The 20,309-nt window shown below is 39.9% G+C and overlaps 1 protein-coding gene and 1 non-coding gene across 6 annotated transcripts in view; both read right to left on the reverse strand.

Moving 5' to 3' along the window:
• The window catches only part of LOC131434774 (E3 ubiquitin-protein ligase RNF19B-like), a 120,074-nt gene continuing 99,765 nt past the window's right edge, over positions 1-20,309 (reverse strand). For all 5 annotated transcript variants that reach the window (XM_058601907.1, XM_058601897.1, XM_058601925.1 and 2 more), the window contains exons 6-9: positions 2,383-2,548; positions 2,145-2,319; positions 1,776-2,082; positions 1-1,708 (exon numbers count right to left, since the gene is read on the reverse strand). In XM_058601907.1, coding sequence (XP_058457890.1) covers positions 1,130-1,708; positions 1,776-2,082; positions 2,145-2,319; positions 2,383-2,548 — 1,227 coding nt within the window. In that variant the 3' untranslated portion in view covers positions 1-1,129. The remainder of the gene's footprint in view (positions 1,709-1,775; positions 2,083-2,144; positions 2,320-2,382; positions 2,549-20,309) is intronic.
• Positions 11,099-11,227, reverse strand: LOC131426705 (U6atac minor spliceosomal RNA). Its single transcript, XR_009229140.1, has one exon. It is a non-coding gene; the product is annotated as a U6atac minor spliceosomal RNA (small nuclear RNA).

Genomic DNA, 20,309 nt, shown 5'->3' on the forward strand with positions numbered 1-20,309 from the left:
TCAATCCAAGAGCATGCTTGTATTATTATATCACTTATGAATTCATTTAATTTGGGGTTCCAAAGTCTGTCCCAGTCTGTGTTCACTGTTCGGTTGTCAACATTCCTCATCCGATATCGGAGAAGTATAAAAAGGAAAATAAAAAAACAAACGTACAAAGTTAAACTCATTATCTTATTCTCGGTAAATTTCAGCATTCAACATGCTTTGATTCCAACAAATATGTGCACTTCAGAGCGCGCTTTAACAATATTTTGCTACGTTCCATTTTAAGCTATTGAATAAATGAGGAGGAGCTTTCCTTTAGTTTTCGATTCAAGTCCTCATTAGGAATAATGCATCAGTTATGTTGGATTTGCTTGCATGCGGTATAGAAAATACACTAGTTTCTTCTTTTCATGTATTTTTGGCCTACGAGGGTATACATTTGAGAAGTTAGTTCTGTCTTCTGTTATCATAGAAATTACGTACAAATTCATTTATTTCGGATCATTACTTCGTAACGTAAATTCATATCAACCAGTGCACGTCCTGGTGCTTGTACGTTTTATATCCTTTTGTTTTTTTTTGTTTGTTTTGTTGTCTACTAGCAGTCTTATTTATTAAACGTTTTTTTTTCGATAACTAATGTCTGCTTCTAATTTTTTTTTGTAAATGTTATCAGTTGCCATCATAAATACAAGTTCTGTTTTGTAAGTATACTAACTCGTTTGTTGTCAGCGTATAATCACATTGCCATTTGCAATGAACTCCCCTTTCTACTGATTATCGGATCGTCTCCAATATGTTATGTATTTTTCAGTTACTTCTAAAATGTGGCGATGAGTTTCAGAAACACACTTACTTCAGTCACATGCGAACAATTTTGACCATGAAAAATTGAAATTCTGAACACAAAAATGAACGTCGATATGGACAAGAATCTAAGTGGCTAATTTTTGGTACTTGTGTTCGCATGAGCGTTGACGTTGATTTGATTGTACTTGTAGTACGCAGTCGCCAGTCGCAGTATGAACATACATATATGAGGAAATGGTTAAAAACTAGCTAGGGTACATGAAGCTAGCATAACCTACAAATGGCCAACTCATCGGCGTTGCATTGTTTCACGCAACGTTGCTTTTACTTATTATGTTTGAGTAAAATCTCCCTGTTGAGGGTCTCCATGACCAACAGCAGGTCCGGTTTGTGCGAAAAATAGATTCCTTAGAATATGGGTTCTCGATTTAGGTTCTCGCCTTATTTCATCCAGCTTCGGTGATGTTTGTTGTTCTAGGTTTGCTATCGGTGGTTGTGGCTTGGGCGCCGGTGTTGCCGAGGAAGAAGGTTGCTGCTGTTGCTGCTGCTGCTGCTGCTGATCCTGTTCCTCTAGTTCCTGCTCAAGACTTACGTTTTCCGGAATATTATACGAACCTGAGTTACTTTCCATCGAAAGAGTCCTGTGCTGATGTACCACCGATCCCAACTTCGGAATACGTGTGCCAAATGCGTTGATTCGTTGATGCTTGGTGGCCGGAGCGACCGTGTTTCCCGTAGTGCTGGTAGCTCCCGCTGGATTAGTACCGACGGCACTGTGACTATGATGACTGGTACTGGTAGTGTTGTGCGATGAGGAAAGACTGGTCGAATCGAAATCGTCCCTAAATGACCGTTCCGAACTGCGGAACGACCGCCCACTGCCCAGACTTGCCTTGTCCGCTGCTGTGTCCTGAACACAAGCAATTTACGGAATGATAAATCGGTTTCTAACACTTAACACATTCATTACGGCTTACCTGATCCAACGGGACTGTGTACCAGATATCACAGGAGTCTTTTTTGTTGCCACCATCAACGCTACGTCCGTCGATCACGTAACAAACTGTGTTATCGAACCGTACCCGTTCCGAGGCCCCATCTTCGGATGCACTGAAACACGCCGAATCCGTTGTCATCTGGTGAGCCCGATAGCTGAGAATGGACCCTGCCAGGGCTTTTGTCGAGGCGGTGTCGTTCAGTGTGTTTCCGGATTTTTCACTAACACACGTTACAGCGGATGCCGTTTCCGAAGTGCTTATGTCAGCCTGTACTTCCAGACGATGGCTGCAATAGAATGTGCCAGCTTGTACCATTTAGTCTCAACCGATAAAAGCACCGTTACCTACCCAGTTATACTACCCGCAAGGGCGGTTGTCGATTCTCGGGTGGAAGGATTTGTCGTTACGCCGAAATTGGAATGCTGACTGCTCACTCCCAGATGGCTGCCACTGGCCACACTAAGGCTAACCTCGCCTATACTGGTGGCTCCGATTCGGGACACAGCGTCCACACTGGTTGCATCTGCAAAGCGGGGAGGAAAAATCAATCAGCTGACAGGTAAACGAGAGCTCCGCATAGACTCACCATGATTTCGTGAACCGTTGTCCTCTTCTTCGTCAAACTCAAACTTTGTTCCCTCGCCACAGCCAGCGCGGCACAGGGAAACGGGTACTACTCCGTACACGTAGAATAGCAAAATGGGAACTCCGATGGCGACAGCTAGTCCGGCCAGTACTGGGGACACTATAACCTATAATTCGTTGAAGAGAGAACGAAAAAAAAATTATTACGTGAAAAAGTTGTTAGAATTAGATCTGCTCATGAATAATTTATTTAATGTGTAATCTGACGAACTTTGTCCAGCGGGATATGAGTTTTAACATGATTTATCGCATTCACTGCTCACAACACCGGGGGGGAACAGGAACAGAACGAGCCCTTTGCATCGTAGCTACCGAGTAATGAACCGTGAACCTATATGGAATGTTGTCAAGATGCTGCTTATTACTTATGCTTCAGTGGGAACTCAATTAAGTACATGTACATTCTCCGATGAAGTGGGTAAGTGACAAATAGGTCATCCTTGGGCTAGATCTCAGAGATTTCAGTTTCAACAAATTTTGCGATGTGTCATGTTCGGATTTAGCAGCACTCTTTCAGATTTTAATGAAACATTCTGGCCATGCAGAATTTATCACCAAAAGCCACTTTACGTAGTCTACTTTTCCAAAATCGATCTAGACTGTCTCTTGAAAAAGGACAAAGTCAAAATGAGACAAATCCTATTGAAATGTGTTGTACTACGCTGAAGTCTTTTTTCTCGTACACTGCCTTAAATCAACACTTTTTTTAATATGTATTTTTAAAGACTGTCCCAGAAAGTATGGACGCACTTTGATTTCGCTGTAAATAATTCACAAGTGTTAGATATTCAAATTTTATTCCATATACTGATAATATTGGACTACAACAACAGAATATTATTCTCAACATTTGCTACTTAGCCATTGTAGGCTAGCTGGCGCACCTACTTGCGAACGTTCCTCATTAAATTCCGTACAGACTTCTTGGCGACAAGTTTTGACATTTTCTCCAATCTTTTTCGAACTGTTGAATGGTTTCGGCTGTCCGAGACATGTTTCCTAAGATGTGCTTTCGTTAGTGCCCAAAATTCCTCAATTGGTCGAAGTTGTGGGCAATTTGGTGGATTCATGTCTTTTGGGACAAAAGTGACGTTTTTGGTAGTATACCATCCTACCGTTGATTTCGAGTAGTGGCAAGAAGCAAGATCTGGCCAGCAGACAACAGGATCCTTGTAGCTTTGAATCATGGATAGAAGTCGTTTTTGTAAACATTCCTCGATGTATATTTCGCTGTTCATTGAAGCAGTGGTGATGAAGGGTTTCGAAATCTTACTGCAGCTACAAATTGTTTGCCAGACCATAGCTTTCTTACCAAATTTTTCGACTTCAATCGCTGTCTCGGACTGGTTTAACACTTGTATAATATTGTGGTCCCGGCAAGGATTTGTAATCGAGTTTCACGTAGGTTTCGTCGTCTATGATTATGCAGTTCAAATTTCCAGCAAGAATCAGCTTTCGAACCCTCGGCCTGATCGATGCTTCTTGTTTCGGGCTACGTTTTGGTTGTTTCTGCTTCTTATAGGTTCGAAGATTCAAACGTTCTTTAGCACGAAGAACATTTGACTTCGAAGTGCCCACTTTTTTGGCCACATCCCGAACTGAAACCTCCTTCTTTTGCTCGAAGGCCTTCAGTATACGTTTATCCAACTGAGGGTCCTCCTTTACATAAGTCTCATCGTCCTTCAAAACGCACACTGCAAAAGACGCAAATACAAGTTTCGGGCCCTTGTTGCTGCTCGCTTCTTTTGTTATACACTTTGTTCCGAGATTTTCTGCTTCTTGTAGGTCTTCATGTGATTTCGCCTCTTGATATGCTAGATCATTCCGACACTCGTTCCTGCTTTTTTTGGCTAAATCACGTATTGACATTGATTTGTTCTTCATGATTAGAGATACCACTTTCTGGTCCAGTTTCGGGTTGGAAGAACCGGGTTTTCTGCCTCTTCCTGGTAGCTCATCCAAAGAATAGTGTTCCCCAAACTTATCAATGATGGTTTCAACACTGGCAGGATGAATTCCAAACCGCTTCGCCAATTTTAGCATAGTAACAGTTCGGCTGAGAAGTTCGTATCGTTTAATAGAAACACACATTTTTTTGCCAAAATTCGTTTTTATTATTCAACATAATTGCCATCAGAGGCGATACAGCGATTATAGCGATCTTCCAACTTTTCGATACCATTTTTGTAGTACGATTTGTCCTTTGCCTCAAAATAGGCCTCCGTTTCAGCGATTACCTCTTCATTGCTTCTAATTTTTTTACCAGCGAGCATTCTCTTGAGGTCTGAGAACAGGAAAAAGTCACTGGGGGCCAAATCTGGAGAATACGGTGGATGAGGGAGCAATTCGAAGCCCAATTCGTTCAATTTCAGCATGGTGTTTCGTTGTTGTTTTTGATCGATTGTGAGCTCACGCGGCACCCATTTTGCACAAAGCTTTCTCATATCCAAATATTCGTGAATAATATGTCCAACACGTTCCTTTGATATCTTTAGGGTGTCAGCTATCTCGATCAACTTCACTTTACGGTCATTGAAAATCATTTTGTGGATTTTTTTCACGTTTTCATCGGTAACAGCCTCTTTTGGACGTCCACTGCGTTCATCGTCTTCGGTGCTCATATGACCAGTACGAAATTTTGCAAACCACTTACGAATTGTTGCTTCGCCCGGTGTAGTGTCTGGATAACACTCATCAAGCCATTTTTTGGTATCGGCGGCATTTATTTTCATCAAAAAGTAGTATTTCATCCACACACGAAATTCCTTTTTTTCCATTTTTTTCACAATAACAAAAGTAGCTTCACTCAAAATGCAATATCTCACAAACTAATAATCAGACAGCTGTCAAATTTATACACGTATCTTTTGAAGGTTGGTACTAACTGAAAATGGTATGGATTTAATTCTAGTGGCGCCCTCTCATAGAAACGATATGAACTTTTCAGCCGATCTGTTAATACCCTTCTCACCTAGCCATGTGTCCAGAACCTTAATTATCACTTCCTTTTCAATACGCGACATTTTGAAAACGCAAAATTTCAAACGCACAAACAAGTAAACAAACGAACGCTGACAGCCAAACGCTGTGATCTGAGTATAAAAAACCATCACAAATACATGCGTACAACACAAATGTATGTGGATAGCTTATTTTCGATACACTCCTTATTGGAGAAATTTGCAATTTAGGGTGAAATTTCGGCGACAAAGCAAGAGGAAGCATTGAGTTGTCTCGCTTCGACCTGACCACGGCGAAGCGCTACCTTAAAACCCCCGGATTATACGTATTTTTCTATTTATGTATTTAGGGTTGTCAACACGGTGGATTTTACGTTTCCATCATAAAATTTGACATTTCTAACCAAATACCATCTTCGTAACATCCTATCATTTGAGCATTTTTTATTTTGTTTACAGTGAATTTACCTTAGCAATAAAATAGAATTGAATCGTGAACTATTTCGTGCAATGATCTATTGCGATTTTCGTCGTGGATTATCAAGACAAGAGTGAATTGAATTCGTTCTACCAGTTTTTTACAGTCGCATAGGATGGTACTATACTGCCAAAAGTAAGTTGATAGAAGAACTTAGTACGACTTTTGGCAGTATAGCACCATCCTAGGCGACTGTAAAAAAACTGTTAGAAAGAATTTATTCGTAGTCGTAGTTCGCTTGCCGATGAATTCAAGGAAGGTCGTCCATAATCAGTTGTTCTTTCAGAAAACATTGATGCTGTGTAAAAACTCGGATAATGGAGTATGTGACTTACCGTAGTCGTGAAAACAATTTGTTCACGTAGGATAATTTGACAATCGCCCAAAAAAGACTCGTGTCGATTGGTGCAAAGCAATACTGAAAAAAAAAATCAATCGTGCTGCTTCAAATTTGGTGTATAACATCTAACATACACAGGTGACGAAACATGGATTTACTCATATGAGCCCGCAACTAAACAGCAGTTCCAAGAAGTACCACATTCAACAAAAGTTGTTCGCGCTCAAAGCACTACAAAGATAATGCTGGCTTGTTTTCTCGATATAAACGGTCATATCGCTACCTTTACCTTAAGAGGATCGTAAGACCGTCTGATTGATCTACCACCATTTGTTTGCCGAAAGTTTTTCGTGAAATAAGGAAAACACACGCATGACGCAAAAATCATTCTTCATCACGAATATTTGAGCACTCAAAACGTCGAATTGATGGGCCACCCGCCTTATAGTCCTAACTTGGCACCTAACGACTTCTATTTGTTCCCTTCCGTAAAGAATAAACTGCATGGAGAGCGATTCAATACTCCTGAAGAAGCTGTTGAAGCGTTCCAAATTCCACTCTTCTTGGGGGTACCTCAAGAAGAGTGGAAAAAATGTTATGAAAATTAGTTCAAGGATATGCTAAATTGTGTATTGATCATCTAGGGGAATATTTTGAAAAAAAAAATCCTTCTTAATCCACCTAGTGGTGTGATAATGCCTTTCTCTTCTTTCATAACAGTCTCATGAAAATATGTTTCATACTTTTACTAAATAATTTTGGATAGTAATTTTGTCACCAATTGATTCAGATTGATTCGAGTAGTTCACAAAAGCATGCTTCAGTGTTTATGTCACACAGTCAGCATCATTTTTCCAAACTAGTGCTTGACATTTACGTTGCCTATTTGTAATCAGTGATGCTAATCTAAAAAAAGCCTTCTTAGTCCACTTAGTGGAATTTTCATATATCTTGAAAAATCACCATAGGGGGGAGTACATGAAATTTTCGAAATCGAAAAAAAATTTTTGATGCCAAAAGGCTTAGAATTGCATGAAACGTCGAGATTTAGTGTCATCTCGAAAAAAAATTTTTTTGAAAAAGTTGACTTTTTGGGACTATAAAAAATATGAAAGTCCCAGAAAGTTGATTTTTTCAAAAAAAAATTTTTTTGAGATGACACTAAATTTCGATGTTTCATGCAGTTTTAAGAGTTTCGGCATCAAAAAAAAATTTCGATTTTGGAAATTTCATGTACTCCCCTCTATGGTGCTTTTTCAAGATCGAAAATTGTCAAACTTTTACCACCGGGCAGCACCCCTTAAGCATGTCCGATTTAGGTCAAATTTTGCATGAAGGTTTTTTTCGAGGTGCTTAACCTTTTGAGCACTAGAACTTTACGAAAATAGAGTTGATCCCAAAATTTTGGCACCCTTATATATATATATATATATATATATATATATATATATATATATATATATATATATATATATATATATATATATATATATATATATATATATATATATATATATATATATATATATATATATATATATATATAAGAGCGGTAAAAATCAATGTGTTTTGTCGGTTACGTCACTTATTTCCATCATATATCTGGAACCGAAAGTCACAACCATTTGATCTTCGAACTTGATCAATGGCTCGACAGTAGCTTTCAAACGAGCCCAAGTTTGTTAAAATCGGTTCAGCCATCTCTGAGAAAATTGAGCGCGTTCAAATATCTTCGAAAAGTGCACACACACACACACACACACACACACACACACACACACACACACACACACACACACACACACACACACACACACACACACACACACACATACATACATACATACATACACACACAGACATTTTCCGATCTCGTCGAACTGAGTCGAATGGTATATAACACTATGGGTCTCCGAGGCTCCGTTCGAAAGTCGGTTTTTCCAGCAATTCTAATACATTTCTATAGAGAAAGGCAAAAAACAATAAAACCATTTTAGATCTAATATTATACTGTTCTCATTTTTAGGCTGAATACATAAATAAGAACTTTCGTAATGGGTTAAACCATGCATGCAAATTAGCATTCTTTTACAGAGATATAGATATTAAAAAGATTGAAAATAATAAAATGTGCTCAATCGAATTTTAAACCCCGCGATTAGATTGGTTCGAAGTTCAGACATAAGGACATTCCATTTATGATTTATCAAAACCACAAATTCACAGGATTCGTTCTTGGGTTGCTGTCAAACATGCCAACTACTGGTGCAGCTTGCAAACCTGCGCTCAGACAACAGCATTTTTACCAGATTTGAGTCTGAAAATGTTCAAATGTGTATTGCATTTTTCCAAGCATCATTTTGTGGAATTCTGGTCAGAGCTCTGACTGGGGACATTGCAAACTCAACCATCACATGCTGAGTACTATTTTTGTGATTTGTGTAAGTGCGATTGTGTACACACTTAAAAAAAATCCCTGTGATTTTACATCTTATTAGATGCACATAAATGGAGCGTCGCAGTTCACGCAAATTCACGTGAAAGAACATTTAATATTGTGTCTACAACTCCAAAACATGAAATTCGTTGAAACCGCCGCGACTTGAACCGAGAATCATTGAATCGCAAGTACGACTGTTAATCGACTGAGCCACAGAAGCATACATCTGTTTGGTTGGTAAATGGTGCATTTAAATTCATACAGTCGTACCTACTAGCAGAATGCAAGTTACAGTAGAGAACCAATAAAATTCAATCTAATCTAACATTAAGTCATTACAAATTTTCGTCATTTGACAGATAAGAATTATACATCGTATGAGGTCACCAGTATTATTAAATTTGTTTTGATGTGTAAGTTCATGGCATCTGACATATAACCGTACCGCATTGACGCAACTACGTTTTCGGTTTTCTGATTCTCCATACATGGTTGAATCTGTGTATGGTAAGCTAAAATTGAAGGATTTTCTATCGTTTCTCACCCAATATGGTAAGGAGTAATAGTCAGAGAAGTTCATCGTCCTTCCTGGAGTGAATGAATCCGTTCGGTTTCAAGTGTTATTTCGAAGTCTTATTAGTGTGCATTTTGGTACCTGCAGAACGTTCAGCATCCTTTCGTGGATGCAGAACAATTTATTTCATTTTGTTTTGTGCTGTTTTTCCACCTCACCCACTTCACATGTTACTGTTAATTCTTCTCTTTCCATCAGGAAAATGATGAGAAGCCAAGGAAGGCCGAAATCTACAAATAACTAGGGGAACGTGCCATTTGAGCCAATTAGTACGGATTCCTCCAGAACTGAACAGGTGAAATAGTGCTAAATTAGTGTGTGATACTGCACACAAGCCGAGTGAAATTCAACTTCCCAACCTTCTTTCGTTTATCCATAGCTCGCCAGTTTTGAGTTCAAGACTGCTGTAACACATGGATCAATAAGTCCCGAGACTAACAATGGAAACAACATTTTTTTTGCAAAATTTTTTTTTATTCATCAACATAATCACTTTTTAGGGTGATACAATGGTTCCAACGTTTTTCCAATTTTTCAATACCATGTTTATATCAAAAAAATTATCTTTCGTTTCAAAATAAGCTTCAGTTTCAACGATGACCTTCTCATTTGAGCCAAATCTTTTTCCCTGGAGCATTTTTTTTTTAAGATCAGCAAAGAGCCAGTAGTCACTGGGGGCTAAATCTGGCGAGTATGGGGTGTGGGGAACCAGATCAAAGCCCGATTCGTTCAATTTCTGAATCATCGACTCGTTGCTGTTTTTGTTCCATCGAAAGCAAGCGCGGCACCCACTTGGAAAAAACCTTTTTCATGTTAAATTTTTCATGAAGGATAGTAAATACACTTCCATATGATATCTGTGTCATCCCAGCAATCTCACGGAGCTTCACTTTACGATCTTTCATTATAATTTTTGTCACTTCACTCACATTTTCCGGTGTAACGGCTTCCACAGGTCTACCCGAGCGTTCCGCGTCATTTGTGTCGGTACGACCACGTTTAAACTCGGCGAACCACCGACAAATCGTGGCTTTTGATGGACAAGAGTCCGGATAACATTTTTCAATCCATTGTTTCGCTTGCACGGTGTTTTTATCCATTAAAAAACAATGTTTTATCAAAACACGAAACTAGGTTTTTTTTTCCATTTTTTAAACAAACTACAAAACGATTTTACTCCAACCTCGATAACTCAGCTGTTTCTGGTCGGATCGACTTAAAATTTTGACCCGTTTCAAGCAAAGGTTAGTACTCTAGAAAGACGTGGTTACTGGTTTACTACGAGCGCAATCTCTGCTTTAGTCTCGGGACTTATTGTTCCATGTGTTATGTTTTAACACATACCCCAAAATAGTATTTTATTCCAATCACACGTACATTGCAACAGATATGCGTACTGCCACACATCATAATAATTGCACTGATCGAGTATCGAGCAATGAGATTGTAGATGACTCTTGTCCTATCGCATGCAATAGTTCAAAACATGATATTTATTTATTTATTTATTTATGCATTCATTATTACGATGCATGGTCTCTACACCGTGATGCTCAGACAGTCAGCAGCAGGGCTGTGCATTCCGCCAACTTGCATCGTCGTTTGTCGAGTGGTTTGTTATCCACTTTAGACGATCCTACATACGAGTGCTACAGAAGTGCACGGTGATAAATACCGACTGCATACAGATGGGGAATTGTTCATCGGAGCCTTTTTGAAAACGGAAACTCAACAAAATAGCTTATTAGTGCAATAGTCGTGCACACAGGTGCAAGCCATTTCAGTTTAGCGTTTTGTTTTGTCTTGTTTCAGCCGTTTTTTGAAGTGCCATGATTACCGTAGTGTAACCGTACTCAGAAGGAGGGAAAAAATGATACATAACATGAGAATACTATTGAATAGTGAACACCCATTCATTTGTGTGTGCCTCCGACCCTGAATATGTTCCATCCTTGTCAAGGGGAGTGCTAACCTGCTCTCCTTTCAAAAGACACGTCCACACCCATTCATTCTCACGTGTGTTTTTGTCCTGTTTGAATATGAGTTTCGATAACAATGGTGATTCATTTTTTGAAGTTTGCATGAAATCTTCAAAATTAAAAGCTAAACATTTTGCCTTGTGCATCGATATTTGTCTGATAAATTCTGATAAATTTTTAGGCTCAACAGGAACCAAAAAGAATGGCTTTCGAAGCGAATACTACAGAATTGAACCAGTCTAACGTACACCCATTAGTGAATGGTCTCCGGATGAGCATCACCTATTGCGAACCAACAACAAGGATCAGGGTCAAATACGATGCAATATTCATATCTATATTGCTATGCTTCTGATTTGGTTAAGTGTTGTTATGAACCCTTGTTTTTTCCCAACTTCCTACCTTCCACCGCCTAGATGCCACCGTCTGCTTAACCCAACTGCTTTCCTCTTGTTACAGGCAAAGAAGGAGAAGAAAGAAGATGACATCTGTTCATGGATAAAAAAAACGGACATCGAATGAGCAGAGCAGTTTATTTCTCCTATGTCCTGTGTTATGAACTGTGTTATGTTTGGTGATATTCTATCAAGAAATATTCATTTAAAAACTATGTTATAAAACATTTGGTCAGTGTGAGAGGACATTAGTCTCTCAGCCCAAAGCCATAATAACCCACCAATCAACAATAATGACGGTTCATTTAAAAGAGAGGTAATAACAAAGATAAAGCAGTGCACTCACCATTTGGGTTGTCGTCACGTTGCCAAAAATCACGTCTTTCTCGGCGGTCTCGCTGTCCGTTCTGTTTCCCATGAAGTTCAGATTTGCCGCAGCAGCGAAATTCCTCAGGTAGCTTTCCCGGGTGATCCTCGTGCGAAGTGGGAGTCGTTTCCGTCCTGTTTCTTCTTCTGGTTCTGCCTGTCGACTCCAGCGCCAAACCTCGGAATCGGCTCTCCGGATACCCTCGTGCTATCCACGATAATGCGACGATTGCACTTCCAGGGGAAACGCTGACCCCTCACTGATTCTTCACCACTTCGGATTTTACCGCCTCCGCACAGGAATCCGATTCACAACGGCCCTGCGAAAACTGCTTGCTACACCGCTGCAGTGCGATCACACAGCGACGCCGGAACCACTCGGGGAACGCTTGACACGGGAACTCTGGATGTTGGCGTGGTGATTACTCCCAATTTTTGCTGTGAACGGGTCAACATCCAAGTCCGTTGATTTTTATCGAAACCATCGATAAGGATCGCTGACCAGGACGTCATTCACTCGGGACTCCCGGGACACGCGGTCACGGTTTTTTCAGTCGCTTGCTTCACACTTTCCCGGCCTTCTTTTTTTCACGTCCTCTCGCTCGCGTGTTCACCCAAAAACTGATTTGTCATTTTTCCCCTCCGTCCGGCCGGCGTATTCAAAATAATAATCTATACCGTTTCGCTCTTCAAGCGAGTAATTTACTATTGTCTCTGTTTTAATGCAGAGTGTTTCGTGCACGCTTAACACAAACCCCTCATGAACCTTAAGTTACTAAATTAACTGTAACACAACATTGCCGTTACAGAAAAATTTCTCATGAATCGGCGAAAGCTCGAATCATGAGAAATTTATGAGCCAACATCACAAAGAAGTCCCCCGGAGACTATACATCGCATTATGAACGTGATGCTTAAGACAATCAACGCTCGTAACATGTTCCTGTACGGAACAAGCTTCACAAAACTAAATGACACAAATCCACAAATCTATACAATAACGCCAGCGAATTCTGGCTAATTCGCGATTACCGCCAACTAACTTATGGCTATCAGTCTCCGGGTAAGTCCTTATGCACCAAACACGAAAGTCCTGTTGTAACGGCAGAACATTCAATAAACTCTTAACCTATTTTAGTGCTAAATAGGTTTGAATTAACAATGAAGATATAACTAAACAATGTATTTGTGATAGCTTTTTTGGTTTGTAACAAATGGTTGACTGTCGTAGAGGAAAAGGGGTATTTAGTCCCTCGATCGTTATGAGCCCAATGCAAGGGTTTTACCGCGCCCAGAATCGCGTTACTTTTGTACGGATTGTCATAACGACCCCTATTACAACTGTCTACCCGATTTACGAATCCTGACTGCTCTGGATCTTGCATGACGTCGACACCAATCCAGGAATGGGTAGTTTCTTCCGATCTCGTGTTTTCGTGAAACTTTGTAGCTGGTGTAACTCATAGCTGTTTAAACGACTGTCAGTTTCTCCCGATCTGACCAAACGGCAGGCCTGTGAAGGCTAGGTATTCTCTCGGTATCCTTCATGTGCGGTTGAATTCAATCGTTGTACTTTCACTCGATGGGTCATTGCACCCAGATTAACCATGTGGCGTAATGCCATTTCATAGTAGATTTCTTCATCATTCAAATGAGTGAAATCCATTCTACTTATGTATATTAACTATCACGGAACCAAACCAAATCTTAAAATATCACAAATCTTACTTGAACGTTAAACTAACAAATTTTGGCTCAAATACACAAATCAAAAAATTTTCGTGTGGGATTTTTAGTTGGGCGCCAGTGTTATAAAACATTGGTCCCTGTTGGGAGGACATTAGTCTCTCAGCCCAAAGCCATAATAACCCACCAATCAACAATAATGACGGTTCATTTAAAAGAGAGGTAATAACAAAGATAAAGCAGTGCACTCACCATTTGGGTTGTCGTCACGTTGCCAAAAATCACGTCTTTCTCGGCGGTCTCGCTGTCCGTTCTGTTTCCCATGAAGTTCAGATTTGCCGCAGCAGCGAAATTCCTCAGGTAGCTTTCCCGGGTGATCCTCGTGCGAAGTGGGAGTCGTTTCCGTCCTGTTTCTTCTTCTGGTTCTGCCTGTCGACTCCAGCGCCAAACCTCGGAATCGGCTCTCCGGATACCCTCGTGCTATCCACGATAATGCGACGATTGCACTTCCAGGGGAAACGCTGACCCCTCACTGATTCTTCACCACTTCGGATTTTACCGCCTCCGCACAGGAATCCGATTCACAACGGCCCTGCGAAAACTGCTTGCTACACCGCTGCAGTGCGATCACACAGCGACGCCGGAACCACTCGGGGAACGCTTGACACGGGAACTCTGGATGTTGGCGTGGTGATTACTCCCAATTTTTGCTGTGAACGGGTCAACATCCAAGTCCGTTGATTTTTATCGAAACCATCGATAAGGATCGCTGACCAGGACGTCATTCACTCGGGACTCCCGGGACACGCGGTCACGGTTTTTTCAGTCGCTTGCTTCACACTTTCCCGGCCTTCTTTTTTTCACGTCCTCTCGCTCGCGTGTTCACCCAAAAACTGATTTGTCATTTTTCCCCTCCGTCCGGCCGGCGTATTCAAAATAATAATCTATACCGTTTCGCTCTTCAAGCGAGTAATTTACTATTGTCTCTGTTTTAATGCAGAGTGTTTCGTGCACGCTTAACACAAACCCCTCATGAACCTTAAGTTACTAAATTAACTGTAACAACTATTATATGAAAAATGCGAGTAGTAGATTCAACCCACGAGAAGCACATGGATAGTTTTCGGTAGTAACCCTCCTACACCGGGAGAGTTTTCTATCCGCATTTGGGACACGACATTTCCGCTTCTCGCTCTCAGTAAAAAAACAAAAAAGGATTTACATCTTGTACGAACACGAAGATCGCTAGCCCTAGTCTGTTCAGGTGACCTACAGCCACCGGCAGGGTCGGTCGGGGTCTTCTTCAAGATACCTGTCTGCTCGAAAAGATGTGACGATGTGATGAGTTTTCTCCTATCCATCACCTCTTATTGTTTACTTACTCTTTCGATTAACTTGTGGTTAATAATTCAACTTGGGTTTTTCTTTAACCGTGGCATAGTTTGCGGATTAAATTTCAAAGAAAATATGAAGTTCATGAACCCAGAAAAGCCAGCAGGTCTCGAGCTGCACGCATTTGCACGAGACCGTGTCAAAAGGGATTTGAAAACATTACTTCTGGCCTCATGACCGGTTCTTCGTTACCACCACCGAGTGTTGCGTGCCAAATCGGACGAATCCAATTGATGGAACGAAGCGGTCTGAATTTGAATGAAATTTCCACAGTTTACTAGTTTAAATCAATCATATGGTAAAAACTTTGGTGGGGAGGACAGTGATCTAAAATTATTGTGCACCTTACACATGAGCTGACCTCAATTTCTGTTCTATTCTGTTATTCTGTTCTGGTGGCTTGATTAGCGCCATTTACATCATGAACGGAACCGTGAAGCAGGAATTTCATGTGCAGGAGTGCCTTTAAAACGGTTATTGCCTTTTCTCAAAAAACATAATTGTTCTGTTCTACTTCGAGAAGATTTGGAATCTTGCCATTTATGTGTTGACATGATTTAATATAAATGTTAAAGTGGTTTGAATTGCGGAAATCTGTTAGCAATTCATCTGCAATTTGCATTTCTCATAGAGAAGAGTTGTGCAATTACTGTAAAACATACTTTTGAACGGAGAGCCGAGTGTCATACATCATTCAACTCAGTTCGTCGAGATCACAAAATGCCTGTGTGTATGTGACAAATGTGATATTACTCGATTTTCTTAGAGCTGGCTGAACGAATTTTCACAAATGAAAGGTCTTCAGGTCCCATAGACCACCGGTTCCAGAATTACTAGGTGATACGCACCATAAACAAAAAGAAAAACCTGTTTTAATCCACCTAGTGGTGTAATGATGTCTTTCTCATATTACTTATATTTTCAAAAATATCACCAGAAGATTTTGTGAAGAATTTTTTTTCAATCTTGAATAAAATAAGAAACTTTCTTTCGGTATAAACTAACATAACATAACACTAACATAACCTTTTCAAATTCTAAACAGTTATGTCATGTTGATAAGAATTTTTCTTTATTTTGCATCGTCGCACTAAATGGTTCTGGAACCGGAAATCGGACCCGGATGAAATTGAACAGCAACCTATGAGACTGTAGGAACTTTTATTTGAGTCTGTTTGTGGAAATCGATCAAATCTCTAATCGATCTAAAAGAATAAAGTGAGCCTCGTATTCAACGTTTTGACCACTACTTATGGTACTTTTGGAACCAGGAACTTGGAACCAGCATAGCCAAAGCCGGTTCGTTTAGTAAGTAACTAATATAGCCTACGAATTGAATCAGTTTTAAGCCAAATCTAGAAGAATTTTACCCTTCGTCGCTCTAAATGACGGTGTGAAATTCAATAGCTACCTACAGGACTACGAGATTTTTCTTATGAGTGACATTATTTGAAACATACACACACAGACATTGCTCAGCTTGATGAACTGTATCGAATTATATAGAACATAGCCAATAAGTGCACTTTTATTGAAAAGCATCGTTATCATGATCTTGTTATAACACTAACAAGTAGGTACAAATTGAATAAAAGGATTAGAAATTTACATATTTTTCACCTGAAAAATATAAATTTTAATGTGGCAACCCTGCACGCTATACGAAATTGAACAAAGCACGCTGTGAATGGCAAAGCCGACGGGACGGGAGTTCCGTTTTTGGAGATTTTCTTCACTCTTATCGGTGCTTTCGGAAGCGGAAACCGGGGACTAGTAGTTTCAAAGTAGTTTTATAAATTCACTAACTAATAAGATCCGTCAACTAGATCAATTTAACACATGGATCAATAAGTCCCGAGACTAAAGCAGAGATGGCGCTCGTAGTAAACCAGTAACCACGTCTTTCTAGAGTACTAACCTTTGCTTGAAACGGGTCAAAATTTTAAGTCGATCCGACCAGAAACAGCTGAGTTATCGAGGTTGGAGTAAAGTCGTTTTGTAGTTTGTTTAAAAAAATGGAAAAAACCGAGTTTCGTGTTTTGATAAAACATTGTTTTTTAATGGGTAAAAACACCGTGCAAGCGAAACAATGGATTGAAAAATGTTATCCGGACTCTTGTCCATCAAAAGCAACGATTTGTCGGTGGTTCGCCGAGTTTAAACGTGGTCGTACCGACACAAATGACGCGGAACGCTCGGGTAGACCTTTGGAAGCCGTTACACCGGAAAATGTGAGTGAAGTGACAAAAATTATAATGAAAGATCGTAAAGTGAAGCTCCGTGAGATTGCTGAGATGACACAGATATCATATGGAAGTGTATTTACTATCCTTCATGAAAAATTGAGCATGAAAAAAGGTTTTTCCAAGTGGGTGCCGCAATTGCTTTCGATGGAACAAAAACAGCAACGAGTCGATGATTCAGAAAGCAGTTTATCGCTATTTACTCGCAACAAAAAAGATTTCTTGCGTCGTTACGTGACCATGGACGAAACATGGATACATCACTACACTCCAGAGTCGAAGCGGCAGTCATCTGAGTGGCGCACAGCTGGTGAAAGCCGTCCGAAGCGTCCGAAAACGCAGCAGTCATCTGGCAAAATCATGGCGTCAGTTTTTTGGGATACGCGTGGCGTGATTTTCATTGACTACCTCGAAAAAGGTAAATCGATAAACAGTGATTATTATATTGACTTACTGGTGCGTTTGAAGGAGGAAATCGCAAAAAAAAAACGACCGCACATGCAGAGAAAAAAAATTCTTTTTCATCAAGACAATGCACCCTGCCACTAGTCGATGAAAACAATAGCGAAATTGAACGAATTGGGCTTTGATCTGCTTCCCCACCCCCCATACTCGCCAGATTTAGCCCCCAGTGACTACTGGCTCTTTGCTGATCTTAAAAAAATGCTCCAGAGAAAAAGATTTGGCTCAAATGAGGAGGTCATCGCTGAAACTGAAGCTTATTTTGAAGCGAAAGATAAATTTTTTTATAAACATGGTATTGAAAAATTGGAAAAACGTTGGAACCATTGTTTCACCCTAAAAGGTGATTATGTTGATGAATTAAAAAAAAATTGCAAAAAAAATGTTGTTTCCATTGTTAGTCTCGGGACTTATTGATACATGTGTTAGCAGTAAGTTTTATAAAAATATGCACCTCGTTTCGCCATAGCTAGCGGAAAAATACTCATGAAATTGAAAATTTTTACTAATCGCACTGCAACACCGGAATCGGAAGTCGAATTTGGATCAACTTTTCGGGGACTTTTTAAAGAATTTCAAGACCTTTTATTTGCTTCTTAATTTGTGAAAATTGGTCAAGAAATTTCCGAGAAAATTGATTGCATATTTTTTCATAAATTTTCACATATTGCCTTGTAATTCCGGAACCGGAAGTCAGATCCATATGAAACTCAAGAACTTTGTATGGGACCTCAAGACCTTTAATTTGAATCCAAGTTAGTGTAAATCGGTTCAGCCATCTCTGAGAAAATTGAGTGACATTACTTGGCACACACACACACACACACACACACACACACACACACACACACACACACACACACACATGGTATAGGACACTCGGCCCTAGATCTTTAATGCGGCTTACTCTATTTAACTCGATCATCAGGTGGATGATAAGAAAGAAAACGTGGTAAAATACGAATGTTCTAATATTCACAGGAGGACGTGCCACTTGAGCCGGTGAATTTTAATATCCGACCTTAAGGCCATCGTCCAAGTACCATGCGCGCGGGTGGTTTTAGGAAATTTTCGATGAAAATTTTGAAAAATTTGACAAAACCAAAAACATACAGACCTTTGAAATACTTTTATCTATCTACAGGGTGAAAATGGTTGGAAAATTCGGGGGATTTTTCGAGTCTTATAAAAAATAGCACTGAAAAAATTAGCACTGAAAATTGAAATTTTTTTTCAAAAAAACCTTATGCTGGCAACAAGGATCACATTCGGAAACATTTTTGGAAAACTTTTTCACGCTGTTCATGGAAAATCAACGAACTTCATATAACCGATTTCGTGGAAATTTTTGAAATTCGTGGATTTTCTATGAAAATCGTGAAAAGGTTTTCCAAAAATGTGTCCGAATGTAATCTTTGTATCCATCATAAGGTTTATTTGAAAAAAAAATATGTCATCGCATTATTTTTTTCAGAGCTTTCAGAGCTATTTTTGATAAGGCTCGGGAAATACTCCGAATTTTACAGCCATTTTCACCCTGTAGATAGATAAAAGTATTTCAAAGGTCTGTATGTTTTTGGTTTTGGCAATTTTTCAAAATTTCCATCGAAAATTTCCTAAAACCACCCGCGCGCATGGTACTTGGACGATGGCCTTAAAGATGTTATTGACATTTCGGAAATTGATCACAAGGGATAAATAATTGATCTAAAGCTAAGGAGTGTATGGAAAATAAGCTATCCTCATACATTTGTGTTGTACGCACGATTTGTGATGGTTTTTTATGCTCAGATCACAGCATGCCGTGCGTTTGGCTGTAGGCTTTCGTTTGTTTACTTGTTTGTGCGGTTGAAATTCTGCGTTTTCAAAATGTCGCGTATTGAAAAGGAAGTGATAATTAAGGTTCTGGACACATGGCTAGGTGAGAAGGGTACTACTATGCGAAAATTGGCGAAGCGGTTTGGAATTCATCCTGCCAGTGTTAAAACCACCATTGCTAAGTTTGGGGAACACTACTCTTTGGATGAGCTACCAGGAAGAGGCAGAAAACCCGGTTCTTCCAACCTGAAACTGGACCAGAAAGTGGTCTCTCTAATCATGAAGACCAAATCAATGTCAATACGTGATTTAGCCAAAAAAGCAGGAACGAGTGTCGGAATGATCCAGCATATCAAGAGACGAAATCACCTGAAGACCTACAAGAAGCAGATAATCTCGGAACAAAGTGTAGAACAGAAGAAGCGAGCAGCAACAAGGGCCCGGAAATTGTATTCGCGTCTTTTGCAGTGTCCGGATGCATGCGTTTTGATTGACGATGAGACTTATGTAAAGGAGGACTCAAAAACCCTTCCAGGTTCACAATATTTTACTGTCGTCGTTGGGGAGGATGTGAGCGATGCGGACAGGTCGATTCAAGTGGTGAAATTCGGTCGAATGGCACTGGTATGGCAAGCAATATGTTCCTGTGGTTTGAAATCAATTATTTTTTACACTACCGGAACTATAAATGCAGAAATCTATCGATCTGAGTGTCTCCAGAAGAGATTGCTGCCT

Source organism: Malaya genurostris, chromosome 1 (genome assembly GCF_030247185.1).
Source record: "Malaya genurostris strain Urasoe2022 chromosome 1, Malgen_1.1, whole genome shotgun sequence".
Classification (NCBI taxonomy): Eukaryota; Metazoa; Arthropoda; class Insecta; order Diptera; family Culicidae; genus Malaya; species Malaya genurostris.